The sequence below is a fragment of the Pseudophryne corroboree genome, chromosome 9 (genome assembly GCF_028390025.1).
Source record: "Pseudophryne corroboree isolate aPseCor3 chromosome 9, aPseCor3.hap2, whole genome shotgun sequence".
Taxonomy (NCBI): domain Eukaryota; kingdom Metazoa; phylum Chordata; class Amphibia; order Anura; family Myobatrachidae; genus Pseudophryne; species Pseudophryne corroboree.
This window is the reverse complement of record NC_086452.1, coordinates 440593940-440616925: the sequence shown is the minus strand read 5'-3', so window position 1 is coordinate 440616925 and position 22986 is coordinate 440593940. Positions and strand designations below refer to the sequence as shown.

The 22986-nt window shown below is 48.4% G+C and overlaps 1 protein-coding gene across 3 annotated transcripts in view; it reads right to left on the bottom strand.

Annotated features, from left to right (window-relative positions):
- LOC134958471 (sodium- and chloride-dependent creatine transporter 1-like) overlaps positions 1 to 22986 on the bottom strand; it is a 172954-nt gene that overhangs the window by 93998 nt on the left and 55970 nt on the right. For all 3 annotated transcript variants that reach the window (XM_063941115.1, XM_063941114.1, XM_063941116.1), the window contains exon 2: positions 12823 to 13071. In XM_063941115.1, coding sequence (XP_063797185.1) covers positions 12823 to 13071 — 249 coding nt within the window. The remainder of the gene's footprint in view (positions 1 to 12822; positions 13072 to 22986) is intronic.

Genomic DNA, 22986 nt, shown 5'->3' with positions numbered 1-22986 from the left:
AATGTGTGGTGCTCTGTTACCTGTACTCTATTTCTATTATTTATTTACTGTAATGCACTGTTTTGTCCCCTGTACTGTCCTTTGTACGGCGCTACGAAACACATGTGGCGCCTTATAAATAAAATGTAATAATAATAAATAATAATAATAGGGAGGGACACCCCCTCCCGCCTGCATAGCAAAAGGAAACACAGGAACACCCGCGGACCTCAACACCGGCAATACCGGACCCTCAAAAAAAAATCACTCTCAAAAGAGCTTAAACATTATTTTACTAACCGCTCTTATTTCTCTGCTTTGCAATGACACCCATACATCACACATCAGCGCTTCCATACTATACTTACACCACTGGACGAGGGGTAAGGGTTATACACTAAGAAGGGAGGGTTAGGCTCTTGACAGGGAGGGGGGGTAGGATTAGCCTGCAAGGGGGGGGGGAGTTAGGGTTAGGCTGCGGGGAGGGGTTTAGGGTTGGGTTTAGGCACTAAGGGGGAGGGTGGGCTCAGGAAAGGGGTGGGTTGGGTTAGGCTGCAATAAAGGAGAGTTGGGGTAGGGGAGGAGTTAGAATACTTACCACGCCGCTGTTGGGATCGTGACCGTCGGGATGCCGGCGTCGGTATTGTGACCGCCAGCATCCCATCTGCCGGTCGCGCATACCGATCCCATTTAGCCTAATATACTACTTTTGCATTTCAAATGACCCTAATGCGGTGTTCCAGGGCAATTCCCTCCTCGTTTTTGTTTTACCACAAATTCTATAAACATTAAAGATTCTTAATATTCAGGGGGAGCTCATATGTAGTACAGTAAGTGAATAGTCGGGGGTAACGATCTAGAGAGATGACCAAATAGACAGCAAACCTATCCCCTTATTTATCAATGAGTGATAAATTTCACTGTGAGTGATACATTTCACCAGCCAATCCGTTCCTGTCATTTTTCAAACTCAGCATGTGACGTGGAAGTTAGGAGCTGATTGGCTGGTGCACAGCAGCTATCAGGTCTGAATTAGGCCTACTAAGCGATGAAACAGGAATTTATAATAATAATAATAACACATTAATGTCTTTAGGCTGTTATAGTACTAACCAGCAAATGTAAGTAGCGCCCATTATGTTGGTTTTTGCTCTTACGGCCTCTATTTCACTACAAAACCATTTCTCATGTTTCCTTATTAAGACTGAATGACCTATTTATGACAATTTCAATAAGCAATCAGAGCATTATCCCAGCCGCTCCCTCTTCCACGGTTTCAGCCTCGCAGAGAATCACACGCTCTAAACATGGAAATCTGCTGCAGCGATGGGACGGGGGAGGGAAAGTGTCATTTGCTGAGGCGATATTGCTGAGAGGTAAGGAAAGCGGAGAGGGTGATCACAGAGGAAGATATGGCAGCTGATGAATTATACATCTGCCACAATATGCTCCTCCGGTATATCTCTCATCTCAGCTTATAATAACAGGAGAGTGGGGCAGCTCCGTCACGGAACATAGAGCGCTGAATGCAGTATTGCTGCAACATGAAAGCCTCACAATTACAGTGTTCTATTTTACAACATGGGTGAATTCAGACCTGGTCGCTAGGCTGCGTTTTCTCACAGCCTGAACTGCGCATGTGTATGCACCACAATGAGCAAGTGGGACGGACCGCAGCGACGGGAATCGGTGCATAGCGACGGGATGGTGCAAAAAAAGCGATCGCCCGGGCGATCGCAAGGTGACTGACAGGAAGAAGGCGTTTGTCTGTGGCAATTGACCATTTTCAGGGAGTGTCTGGAAAAACGCAGGCGTGTCCAGGCGTTTGCAGGGTGGGTGTCTGATGTAAATTCCGGTCCCGGACAGGCTGATGTGATCGCAGCGGCTGAATAAGTCCTGGCCTGCGCAGAGACTGCAAAAAATCTGTTTGTACAGCTCTGCTACACATGCGTTCGCACACTTGCAAAGCGAAAATACACTCCCCTATGGGCGGCGACTATCTGATTGCAGGGCTGCAAAAATCGCTTGCTAGCGATTAGGTCTGAATTACCCCCAATGTCAGTTATTTAGCAACATACTGTACTTGGGGATCACACCGAAAGCGTCCTAGGATTGACCCAGACACAAAAAGTTGGAAATGTCTGTGAAAAGAGGAGCTACAATTGTTTTAAAAAATTACTTTCTAGGGGGAACTTCAGGTTGATAAATATTTAGGGCTACTCCTTATTATATATTATTATACTCTGGTGGCTCAATTAGCGCAGGTGCCAATAGATTCCCACAGAGGTGCATAAGTGGTTGAGATTGTGACATTTGCGGACAAACAAAAGTTTACATTGCCTTTAACATGAGTCAGGCATTCCTTGTTAATTAAAGACTTAGGGGGAGATTTATCAAAGTTAGCAGAGAGATTAAGTGGAGAGAGATAAAGTACCAAACCAATCAGCTCCTAACTGCCATGTTACAGACTGTGGGGTCTATTTACTAAGCTTTGGTATAGAGATAAAGTGGACGGAGATGAGGACCAGCCAGCCAGCTTCTAATTGTCATTTTTCAAACCCAGCCTGTGACATGAAAGTTAGGAGTAGATTGGCTGGTACTTCATCTCTGTCCTCTTTATCTCTCTCCAAGGGTTATTAGTACATAGACCCCCTATGCTGTAAATGGGACCAGGGTTGGATGGCCCAGGTTACCTGTTCACATTGCCCTCACAGGTCCTTCCCATGTCCAAGCCTGCAAGATACTCAGGTTGGATTCCCAGGTAACTGAACAAGGGTTATTTTTCGGTGACCCTTTCACACTGAGCCGCGACCCGGATTAACCCAGCAACCAGGGTTGGACTGGCCCACAGGGCTACAGGGGAAACCACCGGTGGGCCCTACTGCCTAGGGGCCCCATCCCCTCCTCTAGGGATCAGGTTCCAGACTGTACTGTTACTAATCCAGTACATTATCTTGCATGCACTACAGTATTTACTGTACATATTTATCTAGGGGACCAACACTTGCAAAATGGGTAGGCAAACCAATATGGCGGCTGGGCAAACCCCCTCTAGAGACTGACCACACCCCTAAACAAGGGCCATTACCACTGTATTTCCCCGGTGGGCCCTACATGCCCCAGTCAGACACTGCCAGCAACAGCCAAAGCGGGCGGTGTGTGAGGGGTATAAGAAAACTGGTGTATGACAAGGAATAATGCTCACTGACTGTAGGTTATTTTAGGGGAGATTTGTCGAAGCTTGGAGAGAGATAAAGTACCAACCAATCAGCTCCTGTCATTTTGCAAATGCAGCCTGTAACATGACAGGAGCTGATTGGTTGGTACTTTATCTCTCTCCACCTTATCACTCTCCAAGGCTTTAGTATATCTGCCCCTTTATTTCTCGACAAACTTTAACAAAACTCCCCCTATGGCTACGACAAGTCACATCCAGTTTCTGTTACCATTGCTTGTGCCCTGGGAAATCTGCTGCAATGGGAAGGTGGAGGAGGGATTGGGGTACAAAAATGGTCATGGCGCCAAAAGCTGAACCCAGCAGGATGCGCCAATTTATAATTAAGAATTAGCGGAACACAGGATCATTTTACAAATGATCATACCGTATAGTGAACCAGTCCTAGCACAGACGGCAGTATTAAAACTAAGAGGAAGGGATTAAAATGTCATTAAATGTGTACTTTGAGCTACAGTATAATAAGAGACAGACTATGGGGGAACTCAGAGTTGATCGTAGATGTGCTAAATTTACTCTGACATGCGGGGGCAAGGCCGAAACTAGGATTTTCGTCACCCGGGGCAAGGCAGTAATTTGGCGCCCTCCCTAAAAAAAAAAACATGTCATACTAAAATAATTAGATAATCAAAAATTTTGAGAGAAAAAAGGGATGCTATTGGACAATATTCCCCTATGTGCCCCAAATGCCCTGAGCATCACATGCCCGCCAGCAGCGTGTTCAACTACATGCTCCTCTGTGTGTCCCCATACACTGCACTATGGGGGTCATTCCGAGTTGTTCGCTCGTTGCCGATTTTCACTATATTGCGATTAGTCGCTTACTGCGCATGCACAAGGTTCGCAGAGTGCTTGCGCTTAGTTATTTTACACAAAAGTTAGGTATTTTACTCACGGCACAACAAGGTTTTTTCATCGTTCTGGTGATCGTACTGTGATTGACAGGAAGTGGGTGTTTCTGGGCGGAAACTGGCCGTTTTCTGGGCATGTGCGAAAAAACGCTGGCGTTTCTGGGAAAAACGCGGGAGTGTCTGAAGAAACGGGGGAGTGTCTGGGTGAACGCTGGGTGTGTTTGTGACGTCAAACCAGGAACGAAACTGACTGAACTGATCGCAATGGCTGAGTAAGTCTGGAGCTACTCAGAAACTGCTAAGAAATTTCTATTCGCAATTCTGCTAATCTTTCGTTCGCAATTCTGCTAAGCTAAGATTCACTCCCAGAGGGCGGCGGCTTAGCGTGTGCAATGCTGCTAAAAGCAGCTAGCGAGCGAACAACTCGGAATGAGGGCCTATATCATAACACTTCATCACTGCACTACATTCCCCTATCCACTGCACTACATCACTATACTACATCCCTTACATGCTGAACTACATCACTACACTACATGCTCCTCTGTGTGTCCCCATACACTGCACTATATCACTGCCCAATGGGCCTAATTCAGACCTGATCGCTAGGCTGCATTTTCGTACAGCCTGCGATCAGTCTGAACTGCAGATGCGGATGCACCGCACCAGGCGCATCGTCCCGCAGCGACGGGGAGCACCGGGCAGCGGCGGGATGGTGCGAGAAAAGCGATTTCACAGGCGATCGCAAGGTGAATGACAGGAAGAGGCCGTTTGTGGGTGGCAACTGACCGTTTTAGAGTACTGTCCAGAAAAACGCAGCATGGACCAGGCGTTTGGAGGGAGGGTTTCTGACGTCAGCTCCGGCCCCGATCATCGCACTGGAGGAGTAAGCCCTGGGCTGTGCAGAGACTGCACAACTTCTGTTTGTGCAGCTCTCCTGCACATGTGATCGCACCCCTGCACAGCGATTACCCCTCCCCCTGTAGGGCTGCGACTACCTGATCGCAGAGATGCAAAAAACGCCCCCTAGCGATCAGGTCTGAATTAGGCCCTATTTTATAACACTTAATCACTGCACTGCAATCCCCTATCCTCTGCACTACATCACTATACTACATCCCCTTATATGCTACACCACATCGGTGCACTACATGCCCCTATATACTGCTCTACATTACTACACTACATATCCTATATGCTACACTACATCACTACACTACATCCCCTTATATGCTACACCACATCAGTGCACTACATGCTTCTATATACTGCTCTACATTACTACACTACATCCCCTTATATGCTACACTACATCACTATACTACATCCCCTTATATGCTACACCACATCGGTGCACTACATGCCCCTATATACTGCTCTACATTACTACACTACATCCCCTTATATGCTACACTACATCACTATACTACATCCCCTTATATGCTACACCACATCAGTGCACTACATGCTTCTATATACTGCTCTACATTACTACACTACATCCCCTTATATGCTACACTACATCACTATACTACATCCCCTTATATGCTACACCACATCGGTGCACTACATGCCCCTATATACTGCTCTACATTACTACAATACATACCATATATGCTACACTACATCACTACACTACATGCCCTTATATGCTACACCACATCAGTGCACTACATGCTTCTATATACTGCTCTACATTACTACACTACATCCCCTTATATGCTACACCACATCAGTGCACTACATGCTTCTATATACTGCTCTACATTACTACACTACATCCCCTTATATGCTACACAACATCACTATACTACATCCCCTTATATGCTACACCACATCGGTGCACTACATGCCCCTATATACTGCTCTACATTACTACACTACATATCCTATATGCTACACTACATCACTACACTACATCCCCTTATATGCTACACCACATCAGTGCACTACATGCTTCTATATACTGCTCTACATTACTACACTACATCCCCTTATATGCTACACTACATCACTACACTACATCCCCTTATATGCTACACCACATCAGTGCACTACATGCTTCTATATACTGCTCTACATTACTACACTACATCCCCTTATATGCTACACTACATCACTATACTACATCCCCTTATATGCTACACCACATCGGTGCACTACATGCCCCTATATACTGCTCTACATTACTACACTACATCCCCTTATATGCTACACTACATCACTATACTACATCCCCTTATATGCTACACCACATCAGTGCACTACATGCTTCTATATACTGCTCTACATTACTACACTACATCCCCTTATATGCTACACTACATCACTATACTACATCCCCTTATATGCTACACCACATCGGTGCACTACATGCCCCTATATACTGCTCTACATTACTACAATACATACCATATATGCTACACTACATCACTACACTACATGCCCTTATATGCTACACCACATCAGTGCACTACATGCTTCTATATACTGCTCTACATTACTACACTACATCCCCTTATATGCTACACCACATCAGTGCACTACATGCTTCTATATACTGCTCTACATTACTACACTACATCCCCTTATATGCTACACTACATCACTATACTACATCCCCTTATATGCTACACCACATCAGTGCACTACATGCTTCTATATACTGCTCTACATTACTACACTACATCCCCTTATATGCTACACTACATCACTATACTACATCCCCTTATATGCTACACCACATCAGTGCACTACATGCTTCTATATACTGCAATACATTACTACACTACATCCCCCTATAAGTTACACCAAATCCCCTCATCTGGGAGGTAAAGCGGAGGTTGATACTGCTAACTGGGAGCACAGTGCAGATAATAAAGTCTGTCTTTAAACTTACCACAAAGCTGCTGTAGTGATACTCGGTGAGTAGGAGGTTGTCCAGGCTCTTAGTTTCCACTGTCAATTGGATAGCTGGCAAAGTGAACCTTTGATTTCTGTAACATCGGTGACTGCACCCGTTAACAAGCAAAAGCCTGGGGCAGCATGTCCTCTCAATGGTGTGTAGCCAGCAGCTTGTTATTGGTTGGTGCTGAGCAGGTAGCCGGGATCATAGCCTGCTGAAAAACACAGCACCAGCAGCTCGCTTCTATAGCTTGCACGGTGCACCGCACACTATTCACAGCACTGCATGGCAAACAAGAGAGTTTAACACAGTAGCCAGCATAGGAGAGATCCCAGGTATGGCGTCGGAGTCAGCTGCAGGCAAACAGGTGGGTCAGAGACACTGCCCCGGGAGCCGTCTGCTGTCTCACTGGAGCAGCACAGCACTACCGGAAAAAAACTCCTGCTCCTCTGTAACTCCTCGGCGCCCCCTCAAAACCTGCACCCTGGGCACATGCCCCCTTAGCCAGCCAGCCTGTCAATCAGGCAGAGGCGATCGCAGAATCTCACTGGGCTCCCTGGGGGCGCACGTGCAGTGCTGCTGCTGCGCGTGCGCACTCCACAAAGTAATTCAGACTGCGATCGCTGCAGCGATACAGTCTGAATTACCCCCTGTGTTTTTTATGTGCTGCATCAGTGCAGAAACATTGTGGTTCCAATTCAGTTTAATCTTGGATGCAGGGTCAGTCCTCTCTGCATTGCTGCCTGAATTCATCTGTAGAAAACTTGGAAACACACTGCTGCTGCCATCTGACAGACAGACTTTGAATAACTGACCTTCCGTAGCAACACCTGTAACTAAGACAAAAAGTCAGCTACAGCAAGCGATTCATTCCAGCCGTTTGTCCTAAATATAGTATCAGGAGGCCATGAGTGTGGCCGCAATTTTGGAACGCCTACAGCGAACGGAATGAGAACAGAATTCTAATGCGACTACACGTCTGTATTCTGAGTCATACATGTGTGTGCGATCGCAACACTCCAGTCCTCCATCCGCAAGAGCAGCTGATATCACCATTAATGGCACTTATACCCAGGACTGCCATCAAGAATTGTGGGGCCCGGGACAAAATAGACAGGGCCCCTCCCCTTGAAAAATAATATTCTGTTGCACCTTTCAACCACTATGTGATGTCATACTTTGTGATGTTACATATAGGTGGAGCATTGCGGACCTACAGGAATGGTCCACAGGGGGCTGATGCACAGGGAAGACTTGTTTTAAGAAGTCATCCCTGTGCATCAGTTAATTGGTGTTTTACAGGCTGGTGCAGCTCTCCAGGTATTGGCGAAAGTAACCAGGGGTGAGACCCCCTCTCTGTAAGGGCCCGGAAAACCAGTCCCCACAGTCCCCCCCCCCCCCCCCCCCCCCGGTGGCTGCCCTGCTTATTGTACCTCACCAATGCGGGAGATGCCGCTGAATTTGGCATGCTCCGTACATTCGCATGACACAACATGCCCACGGTCTTAAATGCAAATGCCACGCTGCCACCCAGCTGCCACCCAGTAACACCAGTCCAGCGGTTGCAGAGACAAGACTGAGATGTGTACCACTGAACATCGCTCATAACTTCTGAAAGATGTGTATATAGCATGCAACGTATGTTCCATAACATCACTAGATGTAGCTACATTCACACCTATACTTGCCATGCAAAGTCCCTATAACAGCACCCTGTATGCTAGAAAGCTACCGCCTAAAGCATCCTTAGGACCCCGCCCCTCTCTGTGACATCATATTATGTCACATGATTGTTGGACGGGGTCAGCATAGGGCGCATTTTCGCCCTGATGCTTCCTCTGCAGAACAGTGCTGCATAATAGCTGTAGAAATGGACAGTATTTTGGCAATGAAAAGCAAACTTTGCAAATCATGTTATTATTTATTATCAATTGGAGCATAGCAGTTTATAATAATGTGCGCTGGTCCTTTAACAGCTGCTATGGGCCCCAACAAAGTATTGTTCATTTACAATCAATTTAGAGTATTGTCTTACCTGCTCTAAAACCTATTATTACTTCACTTCTCAGCTGAATACTTTGAAGCAGCCGGAACCGGTCTCAGCATAGTACAGCGCATCAGTTATTTAAGGACATCATTATATTGTGCTGGTAATGGAACATCCAGAAACAGATTCAGAAATAGCTCGTACTCTTAATAGCTTGTTCTCATGTGGCGAAACCTCTCTATAGACAAACAGAATCAGGTTGTGTTTCCTGTATTGCTCAGCTTCGAGTTTGGAGGGCAGGGTCCTCAACTACACAAAACTCTCCAAAACTCTCCAAACTCTCCAAAGTTTTGGGATGGGGGGACTGTACTTTGAATTCCTAAGCAGAACATATCAGTATTCTGCTATTAAAGTTGTATATTATTTAACCATAGTTGGCTAGATTTAGAGATGGACGCAAATTTGTTGGCCCGGATCTCTATTTGAAGTACAGTTGCCAAAGTGCAGCCTAATGTGCGTCTCTTGCATTCATTTTATAGGTACAACTCCAAATATTACGCAACTGCGGCTGCAGGAAAGATTAAAAAATCTGCGGTTTTAGCTGCAGATTATGTATAATGCATAAACATTTTACACCCCGTACAGTGGGGGTCATTCTGAGTTGTTCGCTAGGTGTTTTCGCTTGCAGCGCAGCGTTTAGGTAAAAAAGCGACCCTTCTGCGCATGCGTATGCGGCGCAATGCGCACGCGCGATGTACTTTCACAAAAGACGAAGTAGTTTCACACAAGGTCTAACGACGCTTTTCAGTCGCACTGCTGGCCGCAGAGTGATTGACAGGAAGTGGGTGTTTCTGGGAGGTAACTGCCCATTTTCGGGGAGTGTGTGTAAAAACGCAGGCATGTCAGATACAAACGCAGGCGTGCCTGGGGGAACGCAGGCGTGGCTGGCCGAACGCAGGGCGTGTTTGTGACGTCAAAACAGGAACTAAACAGTCTGAAGTGATCGCTAGCTAGGAGTAGGTCTGGAGCTGCTCAGAAACTGCACAATCTTTTTTGCTAGCAATGCTGCGATTCTTTCGGTCGCACTTCTGCTAAGCTAAGATACACTCTCAGAGGGTGGCGGCTTAGCGTTTGCACGGCTGCTAAAAGCAGCTAGCGAGCGAACAACTCGGAATGAGGGCCAGTATGTGTTAATAGCACAGATGCTAATTCAGACGGATCGAGGATTCCCCTGTGCAAACATGACGGACAAAACTAGGCTTGTGCTGGATTAACTGGAGCGTCATAGACCACAGGATGTCTGTACGCCACATAATCAGGGCAGTTTTCTTACGGTACAGCCAGTTAGAGGCGGGATGTTCTGATTGGTTATATCCTGACACGCCCTTTTTCATTTATTCACGTCGCTAGGAGCAACGCCTCACCATCTGTTAGGGACTTTTTTTTACTCTATTGGATTCTGATTGGATTACATAAGTATAGAATAAAAGGATGGATTTAGGGGTATCATAAAGTAGAATACATTCTACCAGCTACAGCAGGCTTAATTAGCATCGTTAGCAAAATCTTTACAACTCTAATTAGGACGCATCAAAAGGGTTCGGTATGAAATACCGGTGGTCGGGATGCCAGTGGTCACATGACCAACAGCAGCATCCCGATATCGGAGGGGGTAAGTATTTTTACCCTCCCCTACACTAACCCTTTGGGGTGGTGTCTAAGGTTAACCTTCCGGGAGTGGTGGCTAGGGTTAACCCTCGGTGGGCGTCGGCTAGGGGTAACCAGCGGTGCAAGTGGGCGGGTACGTACGAGTACAGAGTACCCTTTAGAATTTAGCCGTGGGAACGTCGTACCCACCGCCGCCAGGCCGCTGCTCCCTCCCTCCCTCCCTCCGCTGCTGCTGTGAGGGGAGGAGAGCGCAGCATGCGCCTCTCCTGCCCCTCAGTGTCTACCTTCAATTTGGCGCCGGCCCGTGAGCCAATCAGAGCTCGCGGACCGGCAGCCAAGGCTCCTGATTAGCTGCCGGACTGCGAGCTTTCATTGGCTTACGGATCGGTGCCTAATTGAAGGTAGACACCCACACCGGAGACTGAGGGGCAGGAGAGGCGCACGCTGCGCTCTCCTCCCCTCACACACAGGACAGTAGCAGCGCGGTAAGCAGCAGGGGAAGAGGGGGGGGGGGGGGCACTGTGAGAACATGTGTACCTGGCACTGGGGGCATATCTGGCACTGTGGGGGCATTTCTGTATCTGGCACTGGGGGGGGGGCAATGTGTATCTGGCACTGTGGGGCAATGTGTATCTGGCACTGTGGGGCAATGTATATCTGGCACTGTGGGGCAATGTATATCTGGCACTGTGGGGCAATGTATATCTGGCACTGTAGGGCAATGTATATCTGGCACTGTGGGGAACTGTATATCTGGCACTGTGGGGAACTGTATATCTGGCACTGTGGGGAACTGTATATCTGGCACTGTGGGGCAACGTGTATCTGGCACTATTGGGGTCATATGTGTATCTGCCCCTCCCCCATATGTGTATCACGCCCCCATTTTCATTGACCACGCCCCATGTGGCATTTGGCTACACCCAGTTTTTTGCGCACGCACACAGTACCTATAAGACATTTTTTCTACTTGCACCCTTTGGTGTCAAACCCCTTCCCCCGCCCCCTCCTAGTGCCTAACCCTAAGCCTCCCCCCAGGCCCTAACCCGAACCCCCTGATACTTACCTTCGGGATGTTGGCTGTCTGTGTTTTAGCGCTGGTCTTCTGAGTGGTGTTGGGATTCCAACCACCGGGATGCCGAGGAGGTGTGGCATACTTACACCTGAATGGCGTTATTATACATAACTTATGTCGCAGCTACTGCCATTTTTCAAACTCCACCTGTAACAAGCCAGTTAGGAGCTGATTGGCTGGTACTTTGGGGGTCATTCCGAGTTGATCGCTAGCTGCCGTTGTTCGCAGTGCGCACGCGCCAAATACTTTCACATAAAACTATGCAGTTTTATACAAGGGTGAGCGACTCTTTTCAGTCGGTCTGTTGATCGGTGAGTGATTGACAGGAAGTGGGTGTTTCTGGGTGGTAACTGGCCGTTTTCCGGGAGTGTGCTAAAAAACGCAGGCGTGTCAGGGAAAAGCGCAGGCGTGCCTGGGGAAACGGGAGAGTGGCTGGCCGAACGCAGGGCGTGTTTGTGACGTCAAGGCAGGAACTAAACTGTCTGAAGTGATTGCAAGGAAGGAGTAGGTCTGCCGCTACTCTGAAACTGCATGAAATAATTTCAACACTGTTCTGCTAACCTTTCAGTCGCACTTCTGCTAAGCTAAGATACACTCCCTGAGGGCGGTGGCTTAGCGTTTGCACTGCTGCTAAAAGCAGCTAGCGAGCGATCAACTCGGAATGAGGACCTTTATCTCTGTCCACTTTATCTCTCTCCAAGGCTTAGTACATCTCGCACCCCAAAATATGTACATAATTTGCCTCATGCCTCAGTGACGTAACTAGTTCCTGGTGAAATAACATTGGTTGACCTCACAAGGTACACGTTAGGACGGTTTGTGACAAGAAATGGACCCAACGAAATCAAACAGCATCCAACAAGTAGCTGAGATAATAAATACACTCGTCTGTTTTCAAAATTAGGGGTTGATGATTCAAGCCGTGAAAAGAGTGGACCAGTGAAGAGGCTGCCCAACCAATCAGTTTCAATCTATCATTTTATAGAATGTACTTGATAAATGCTACCTCTATTCTGATTGGTTGCTATTGGCAACTTCTTCACTGCTCAACTTCCCCTTAGAACGGTAACCATATATATTTTTCTCTTTGGGTTTCACCAGTAAGACACCCACAGACCTTACCTCCTCCATTTTTGTAGCAGAGATACGGAAACCTCCACACGTTGCCTAGTCCGACCGCAAAGCCCACACAGGACATGATGAAATCCATCTGCCGGGTCCAAGTCTCTCTCTCAGGGATGGGTATTTTGACTGGGCCCATCGCAGGCAGCACCAGAGGAGCGATGGCAGCCTTTTCGTCTGGGATTGCTTCCCCCCCTCCTGCTGTCTCGGATACCACACTTTCCGGGGCCCCATAGCCCCCATCTTTCTCTGTAGCAAGACAAGAAAAAAAAAAGGAGATCAATACTTCCTATTACTATAACGCTGCATTAATATAGCGCCGACATGTTCCTCAGCGCAGTACAATGATGGGACTGCATTCATTCATTTTTGGCCTTGCTTCGGTGGTGCATGCAATCTAATCTGTCTGTCACACACAGCAGTGCCAAATAGCCTAACCAGCGCTCACTAATATCCACAGCGCCAAATATAGAACAATAATAAAGCCGCTGTATTCCGTGGTCCTAAAAATACACATAAAGGCACAGATTAAAGTAATGGCTCCCAAACAGTCTCCTATAAGTGCAATATCCTATCTGTTCCATAAAACCACATTCAATAGATGGTCACAATATCTAATTATAGAAGTAATACGGAAGGACAAGGTACAAAAGAACAGCAAACAAGCGATGCATTAATATCATGCAGAGGTGATGGGGGGAGGACAGGGTAAGACTTGCACCCAGCGCTAATTCAGTGTATAATGTAGAACACTGTAACCCTCTAGGGCAGATGTACTAAGCTTTGGAGAGTGATAAAGTGGAGAGAGAGAGATAAAGTACCAACCAATCAGCTCCTGTAATTTTTCAAACGGAGGGGTCTATTTACAAAGCTTTGGAGAGAGATAAAGTGGACGGAGATAAAGTACCAGACAATCAGCTCCTAACTGTCATTTAAAAAAAAAAAAAAAAACAGCCTGTAAATGTCAGTTAGCAGCTGATTGGGTGGCACTTTATCTCTGTCCGCTTTATTCTCTCCACGGCTTAGTAAATAGACCCCATAGTCTGTAACATAACAGTTAGGAGCTGATTGACTGCTACTTTATTTCTCTCCATTTTATCACTCTCAAAGGTTTAGTACATCTGCCCCAATGTGAATGTGCAACTTGTAATCATTAAAATCATTATTATGTGTATTTTTAGGAACACTTGTGCTGTTTCATTTTATTATTATTATTATTATTATTATTATTATTATTATTATTATTATTATTATTTTCGCATCCTGTAGGCATCACATTAATGGGACCACACAATGGTGTTCTGATTTTATCCATCGCCGTGCCAATATACACAATCATCTAGATCAGACATTTCAAAGTCATGGTCATCCAGCTGTTCTGAAACTACAAGTCCCAGCATGCTTTACCAGCTGATCAGTGGAAAGTATGCTGGCAAAGCATGCTGGGACTTGTAGTTTCACAACAGCTGGAGAGCCACGAGTTTGACATGGCTGATCTAGATAGATACAGTAGATAGGTTTCACCGCGTCCTATCCTGGCACCAGCCACTATACTATACAGCAGGGGTGGGGAACCTCAGGCCCGAGGGCCGTATAAGGCCCGCAGAGCCACTTGATCCGGCCTGGCTAGGCTCACCTAGCCGGGCGCCCGCTGAGATTTTGTTACTTACCCTCAGAAGCAGCCGGAGGCAGGAGCTCACTCCTGAGCTCCGGCTTCCGGCTCTGGCAGTGTGCGTGTGCTGCTGTGCGGTGTTATGGGAGAGATGTCATGACTTCACTCCCATAGTTCTGAGGAGTGAGTGGCCAGGCGGGGGGCAATGGTCCGGAAACAGGAGTGGGGTTGGTGAGTATTGTGGCGGGGGTTTTCTTATAATGTGTGTGTGTGTAAGCGTCGCTACTAAAGGGCATATCTAATGGGGCATAACAAGTGAAGGGGCATATCTAATGGGGCATAACAAGTGAAGGGGCATATCTAATGGGGCATAACAACTGACTGGGGGCATATCTAATGGGGCATAACAACTGACTGGGGGCATATCTAATGGGGCATAACAACTGACTGGTGGCATATCTAATGGGGCATAACAACTGACTGGGGGCATATCTAATGGGGCATAACAACTGACTGCTGGCATATCTAATGGAGCATAACAAGTGACTGGGGGCATATCTAATGGGGCATAACAACTGACTGGGGGCATATCTAATGGGGCATAACAACTGACTGCTGGCATATCTAATGGGGCATAACAACTGACTGGGGGCATATCTAATGGGGCATAACAACTGACTGGGGGCGTATCTAATGGGGCATAACAAGTGACGCGGCATATCTAATAGGGCATAACAAGTGACTGGGGGCATACTTACTGGGGGCATATCTACTGGGGCATAACAACTGACTGGGGGTATATCTACTGGGGCATAACTACTGGGGGCATATCTACTGGGGGCATAACAGCTGACTGGGGGTATATCTAATGGGGCATAACAAGTACAACTGACTGGGGGGGGGGCAGGCTCATTTTTAAGTTGATAATTTTTGTATGGCCCCCGAAGGATTTTATAAATATCCAAATGGCCCTTGGTAGAAAAAAGGTTCCCCACCCCTGCTCTACAGTGAGCATCTATTTCTCCTGACTGTGACTTCTGTGCACATCACACATTGCCCAAATAATAATTGTATGTTGGAACTTGTGATGACAATTAGCTTTCCCTGTACGACAGAGAAATTACTCTGTGTAATTACATACCTGATTAATTAACAATTATAACACAATTATCTCTTAAATTAGGTGAATTAAGCGAGATCTGTGTGATCACTGGGCGCTTACTACTTGTAACGGCAGCATATAGATAATAAAATGACAATATTCATAAAGGATAACACGTGATAGGAGTGCAGTGGCACATGGGCCCTCATTCCAAGTTGTTCGCTCGCTAGCTGCTTTTAGCAGCATTGCACACGCTAGGCCGCCGCCCCCTGGGAGTGTATCTTAGCTTAGCAGAATAGCGAATGAAAGATAAGCAGAATTGCGAATAGAAAATTCTTAGCAGTTTCTGAGTAGCTCCAGACTTACTCACAGATTGCGATCAGTTCAGTCAGTTTAGTTCGTGGCTTGACGTCACAAACACGCCCTGCGTTCGGCCAGCCACTCCCCCGTTTCTCCAGACACTCCCGCGTTTTTCCCTGACACGCCTGCGTTTTTTAGCATACTCCCGGAAAACGCTCAGTTACCACCCAGAAACGCCCCTTTCCTGTCAATCATTCACCGATCAGCAGTGCGACTGAAAAGCGCAGCAGGATCCAAAGCAACTCTACTAAGTTTTTAGTTAAATAACTAAGCGCATGCGCCCTGCGTGCCTTGCGCATGCGCATTTAGCAACAAATCGCAGCATAGCGAAAATCGGCAACGAGCGAACAACTCAGAATGACCCCCAGTGTCCATAATGATAACATTCTATTATTTGTATATACTGGGAATCCTTTTCTTTTGCAATATTTTTACTTTTTTTCTTTCAACGTGGATATAGAGCCCAAGTCTGATAGCGTAACGGAAAAACAGACCCATAGTAACCAAGCAAGTTCTCTGTATGAAATTCTGCATAAGTCTTCACTGCCCCTGTCACATGCAGCCCTGTCCTCACTGACACATCACTCTTCTCCTGATATACTCTGTGCTGCTGGGGACCCTGCTCCTCCCACTATATAACTCTCAGTCTCTGGCCTCCTGCTGCCTCCATTCCCCTCCTCACATCATGTCACTGCCCCTGTCACATGCAGCCCTGTCCTCACTGACACGTCACTCATCTCCTGATATACTCTGTGCTGCTGGGTGACCCTGCTCCTTCCTCTATATAGCACTCAGTCTGTGGCTTCCTGGTGCTTCCATCCATCTCATCACAGCATGTCTCTGTCCCTGTCACATGCAGCTCTGTCCTGCTGGAGACTCTGCTTCTTCCACTATATAACTCTCAGTCTGTGTCTTCCTGCTGCCTCCATTCCCTACCTCACATCATGTCACTGCCCCTGTCACATGCAGCCCTGTCCTCACTGACACATCTCTCATCTCCTGATATAATCTGTGCTGCTGGAGCACCCTGCTCCTCCCACTATATAACTCTCAGTCTGTGGCTTCCTGCTGTCTCCATTCCCCTCCTCACATCATGTCACTGCCCCTGTCACATGCAGCCCTGTCCTCACTGAGACATCACTCATCTCCTGATATACTCTGTGCTGCTGGGGACCCTGCTCCTCCCACTATATAACTCTCAGTCTGTGTCTTCCTGCTGCCTCCATTCCCTACCTCACATCATGTCACTGCCCCTGTCACATGCAGCCCTGTCCTCACTGACACATCTCTCATCTCCTGATATACTCTGTGCTGCTGGAGCACCCTGCTCCTCCCACTATATAACTCTCAGTCTGTGGCTTCCTGCTGCCTCCATTCCCCTCCTCACATCATGTCACTGCCCCTGTCACATGCAGCCCTGTCCTTACTGAGACATCACTCATCTCCTGATATACTCTGTGCTGCTGGGGACCCTGCTCCTCCCACTATATAACTCTCAGTCTGTGGCTTCCTGCTGCCTCCATTCCCCTCCTCACATCATGTCACTGCCCCTGTCACATGCAGCCCTGTCCTCACTGAGACATCACTCATCTCCTGATATACTCTGTGCTGCTGGGGACCCTGCTCATCCCACTATATAACTCTCAGTCTGTGTCTTCCTGCTGCCTCCATTCCCTACCTCACATCATGTCACTGCCCCTGTCACATGCAGCCCTGTCCTCACTGACACATCTCTCATCTCCTGATATACTCTGTGCTGCTGGAGACCCTGCTCCTCCCACTACATAACTCTCAGTCTGTGGCTTCCTGCTGCCTCCTTTCCCCTCCTCACATCATGTCACTGCCCCTCATATAGCCCTAACCGCACTAACACACTCATCTCCTGATATACACTGTGCTGCTGGGGACCCTGCTCTTCCCACTATATAACTCTCAGTCTGTGGCTTCCTGCTGCCTCCTTTCCCCTCCTCACATCATGTCACTGCCCCTGTCACATGCAGCCCTGTCCTCACTGACACATCACTCATCTCCTGATATACTCTGTGCTGCTGGGGACCCTGCTCCTCCCACTATATAACTGTCTGTGGCTTCTTCTGCCACCATTCCCCTCCTCACATCATGTCACTGCCCCTGTCACATGCAGCCCTGTCCTCACTGAGACATCACTCATCTCCTGATATACTCTGTGCTGCTGGGGACCCTGCTCCTCCCACTATATAACTCTCAGTCTGTGGCTTCCTGCTGCCTCCTTTCCCCTCCTCACATCATGTCACTGCCCTTCACATGCAGCCCTGTCCTACTGATACAATCACATGAGTGGAAGGGTCCCTCCCTCCCACAGGATCTATACGCTTATCTCCTGAAACAGTCTGTGCTGCTGTTAATATTGGATTTGGTATCAGGGTGTTCTATCAGCTGCAAAAATAGAAGCAGGTGTCAAAGCTCCTCCCCTATGAATGTACCATATGTGCACATGGGAATTCCAAAGGGAAGGGGGCGGGGATTGACAACCCCATGGCAAGCCGAGTTATAAGGATATAGAAGAGTGAGGCATGATGGGACCATTACAGCCAGTAGGAAGAACCCCGGCAGAAGATATGCGTCCTGTTCAGCCAATCATTACAGAGAAACAGGGACATTTGCAGGGACATTGATTTCCAACAACAAATACTTAGGACCTGAGATTATTCCTGGAAATTAGGGTCATGCAGCATAACTGGCAGAATGACTATACTGTACATATGATATAACAGGCGTGCGGAAACGGTTGAGGTCATGTGACGGTCATCTATAGATCTTAGGACCATTAGGTCTGCAGGAGAGAAGGGATCAATATCTCCCCAAGGTCACATCCCCCTCCCGCACCTGCTCATCTTCATTTCATTACCAAATAGATCCCTTCATTCTCTTCCCATGGGCACTTAGTATATTCATAGAATTCAATATTTATAATTGGGTTAATTTATATATTTAGCCTCAGCTGCGCATGCAGACTTACAGAAAATGCATAATATGCAACAAATGACGTATACAGTCTTCCTTCGGAAGAGGAGGAGGATAGACGTCATGTATAACGGGACCTTTCACCTTAATGAAGAGGCCCCTGTGGGGGTCATTCCGAGTTGATAGCTTTGCTGCCAATTTTCGCAGCGCAGCGATCAGGTAAAAAAAAACGGCAAAACTGTGCATGCGTATGCACCGCAATGTGCACGCGCGTCGTACGGGTACAAACAGCATCGTTGCTGTGCAAGGAGATTGACAGGAAGAGGGCGTTTATGGGTGTCAACTGACCGTTTTCTGGGAGCGGTAGGGAAAACGCAGGTGTGACCAGGCTTTTGCAGGGCGGGTGTCTGACGTCAATTCCGGGACCTCTGTCGCTAGGATTATCGCACAGAATAAGTAACTTCAGGGCTGGTCTTGTTTTGCACAATGCTCGGCTGCACAGGCGATCACACACTTGCAAGGCGAAAATACACTCCCCCGTGGGCGGCGACTATGCGTTTGCACGGCTGCAAAAAAGTAGCTAGCGAGCGACCAACTTGTAATGAGGGTCTATGGTCCTCATTCCGAGTTGTTCACTCGCAAGCTGCTTTTAGCAGCTTTACACACGCTAAGCCGCCGCCTACTGGGAGTGAATCTTAGCTTCTTAAAGTTGCGAACGAAAGATTCGCAATATTGCGAAAAGACCTCTCTGTGCAGTTTCTGAGTAGCTCGAGACTTACTCGGCATCTGCGAGCAGTTCAGTGCTTGTCGTTCCTGGTTTGACGTCACAAACACACCCAGCGTTCGCCCAGACACTCCTCCGTTTCTCCAGCCACTCCCGCGTTTTTCCCAGAAACGGTAGCGTTTTCCCACACGCCCATAAAACGGCCTGTTTCCACCCAGAAACACCCACTTCCTGTCAATCACATTACGATCACCAGAACGAAGAAAAAGCCATGAGAAAAATTCCTAACTGCATAGCAAATTTACTTGGCGCAGTCGCAGTGCGAACATTGCGCATGCGCACTAAGCGGAAAATCGCTGCGATGCGAAGAAATTTACAGAGCGAACAACTCGGAATGACCCCCTATATACAGTATATCTCCTGTATGGGAGCTGAGTTTGCTGCTTTGACTGTTTCTTTTACCACTTTTGTAGCTACATTAACGCCGTCACTTTGTAAGGGGTTGGGCGGCCTCTAATGAACACTTTGCATTTTGTTGCTGTACGTGGTATGGACGGTTTGTTTGCAAATACATCATTAACTTTTTTGTGCGTTTTAGGTATAATATTTAATATTATTTGATTTTCCTTTTAATAAAGTAATGTCTATCATTCCCTAACTAATACCCTCCTAAAAGTGTGCTCAGAATTTGGGGTATAATGTAGAAATATTTATCTACAATGTAACATGAGAAACCTGAGTAATTATTCCGTGGCCTCCTATTTATTTTATTTATTTATTAAAATAAAGATTATAATATTCTGTTGCGCTTTACATTTAGAACAACAGTAATAGAACAAACTGGGCAAAAACAGACAGACATAGAGGTAGGAGGGCCCTGCTCGCAAGCTTACAATCTATTGCTGTGCCACTAACATAGAGGGCTATTCATGAAGCAGTGAAAAGAATGGAGAAGTGAGCAAGTGGAGAAGTTGCCCATGGCGACCAATCAGCTGCTCTGTATTATTTTATAGTATGCAAATTATAAATGTTACTTCAGTGCTGATTGGTTGCCAATGGCAACATCTCCACTGGCTCACTTCTCCACACTTTTCACTGCTTCATGAAGAGACCCCATATTCTCTTTACAAACCCTGTGCCACAAATCTGTGTGTACATTGGAACTACATTCAATCTAGGGGATTAAAGGCATCTGGGAAACCAGGGCTGTTCATTTGCAGGGGCGGCTTAGCGGGATTGTAGGCCCTGAGCAAAGCAATGCCCTAGGGGCCACCCACCCATTCACAGGAATACATTTAAAAAAATCATAACTTACCCCTCCTCGGCCCGCACTGTCTCTCCACATGCTTCCATACAGTGAATGGCTGTGAGCGCTCTGATTGGCAGATAGCTCCAACCGTCCACCAATCAGCATGCTGACAGCCATTCACTGCCTGGCTGCAGGCTGGGAGTCAGGTAGAGATTGCTTTGATTGTGTTTAATTCTGGGTACTAATCAGCCTGCAGCCAAGGGGACACTATCCGCCCTGACGCCGGGTTGAACATGAGTTGCAGGCATCTTTGCGAGCGGGACAACCCTGTCCGTACACTTGCTTTGATACCCATGTGGAGATGTGCCCTGTACTACAGGGCACATCGTTGCAGCGGCGGGTGTCCGGTGCAGGGACCAGATATTTCCCTGCACCGGACTATCGTCGGCGGCGGGTAGCGGCGCGGCGGCGCTTTAAACTTGGCGCCACTTGGGCCGCCAATGAGAAGCGCCGCCGGCGTCTTTTCAAACCCGGCACCGTCCGCGAGCCAATCGAGGCTCGCCGGCCAATCGGAGGCGGGCGCGACGAGCCAATCGGCGCTCGCCGCGTCATGGGCCCCGCCCCTGGCGTCTGATGTCAGACGCCGGGCGGGAGCCGAAGACGGAGGGCGCGCGGAAGAGCGCTGAAGAGCTCGGGTGGCCGCGGAAGAGGCCAGAAGACTCCAGGCCCGGGAAAGAAGATGTCCAGCAGCGGCTGGAGGCGGCGAGGCGACGGCGGCGCCGGCGCTGACCAGGACGGGCCAGTGGCCGAAGATTGAAAAGGAGCGCCGGAGAGGTCACCAGGGGTGGAAAGGAAAAGAGCTGACGAAGCTCCCCCTGGTGCCTCTCCCAGCGGTTCAGGTAGGCCCTTCTCAGGTGCCCCTGTACCCGCTCCTCCCTAGACCACCGGGTGTTCGGGCATTAGGCCCGTGGGCACAGTCAGGCCCTTCCGGCCTGTGGGCACATAGTCGGGCCCTCCCGGCCCGTGGCACAGTCAGGCCCGTGGCCCTGTTAGCCGGGCACTAGGCCCGTGGCCACGTTTAGTCGGGCCCCCCCGGCCCGTGGGGCAAGATAGGCGGGCATTAGGCCCGAGGGCAAGCGCAGGCAATAGGACTGGGGGACATAAGAGGGCATTAGGCCCTAGCTCAGTTGGCGGCCGCTAGGTGAATATAAGGTGACGCTGGGTACTAGGCCCAGGTCACCCAACGAGTGACGAGTTAGGCGGGCGCTAGGCCCGTGGGTGAAGTCAGGCCTGCGGCCTGTGTGCAGTCAGGGGGCGCTAGGCCCAGTGAGTAAGTGCCCCCCCCTCCCCCGAGGTGAATAAAGGTGGCACCGGGCACTAGGCCCAGGCCACCCTGAGGTGTTTAGGTAGGCAGGTCCGCTTGACCTGAGCCCCACCTAAGAGAGGGTATAGGAAGGCTGTGCGGCGTGCACCCCCCAGAGTGCAGGTAGGGATATAAAGGAACGGCACCGTTTGATGTTGTACTCTGATATGTGTGTTGTTACCGTGCAGGGCAAAATGTTGTTTTAGAGTTTGTGCATAGTTTGTGTTGCACCACCCACACTTGAGCCAGTTTGAGGGCTTTGTTATGTAGCTAGTGTAGCGGATGCACACTAGGTTAGAGTTAGGCCCTGCACGGCTGTTTCTCTCTTTGCCTCCTTACAGGGACCTGTAAGTGGAGAAGATCGGAGTACAAGACGTAGGACGGTGAGTAACATCTGTCTGTGTGTTCCTTCTGTGTGTCCCTATCTGTCTCCCTTCCTTCAGGGCGAGCGGTGAGCCTTGCACGCCGGTGCAAGGTAGAATTTCCACCTGGTGCGAGAGTGCCAATAGGTGAAATTCGGGCTCTGAGGCGTACGCCTGGGATGACCCTCACCTAGCCCGAAAGCGCATTTTCCTCGGTTCCGGAGGGCGTTTCGGTCCACAGTCAGGAGGACGGCACTCAGCAATCTCCTTCCTCCTAGGTCATCGTGTCCGGGTCCGACTGAAGATTTTCCAGGTTCGTTGAAGGTTTCGGTACCTGAAGGTGAGAGAGTGCGGTGCCTGGTAAGTGGCGAACCTACACCTGCACGCAGGGGCGGATCCAGGAAAAAATGACAGGGGGGGCACGCCTTCAGCGTGCGGTCCCATGAACG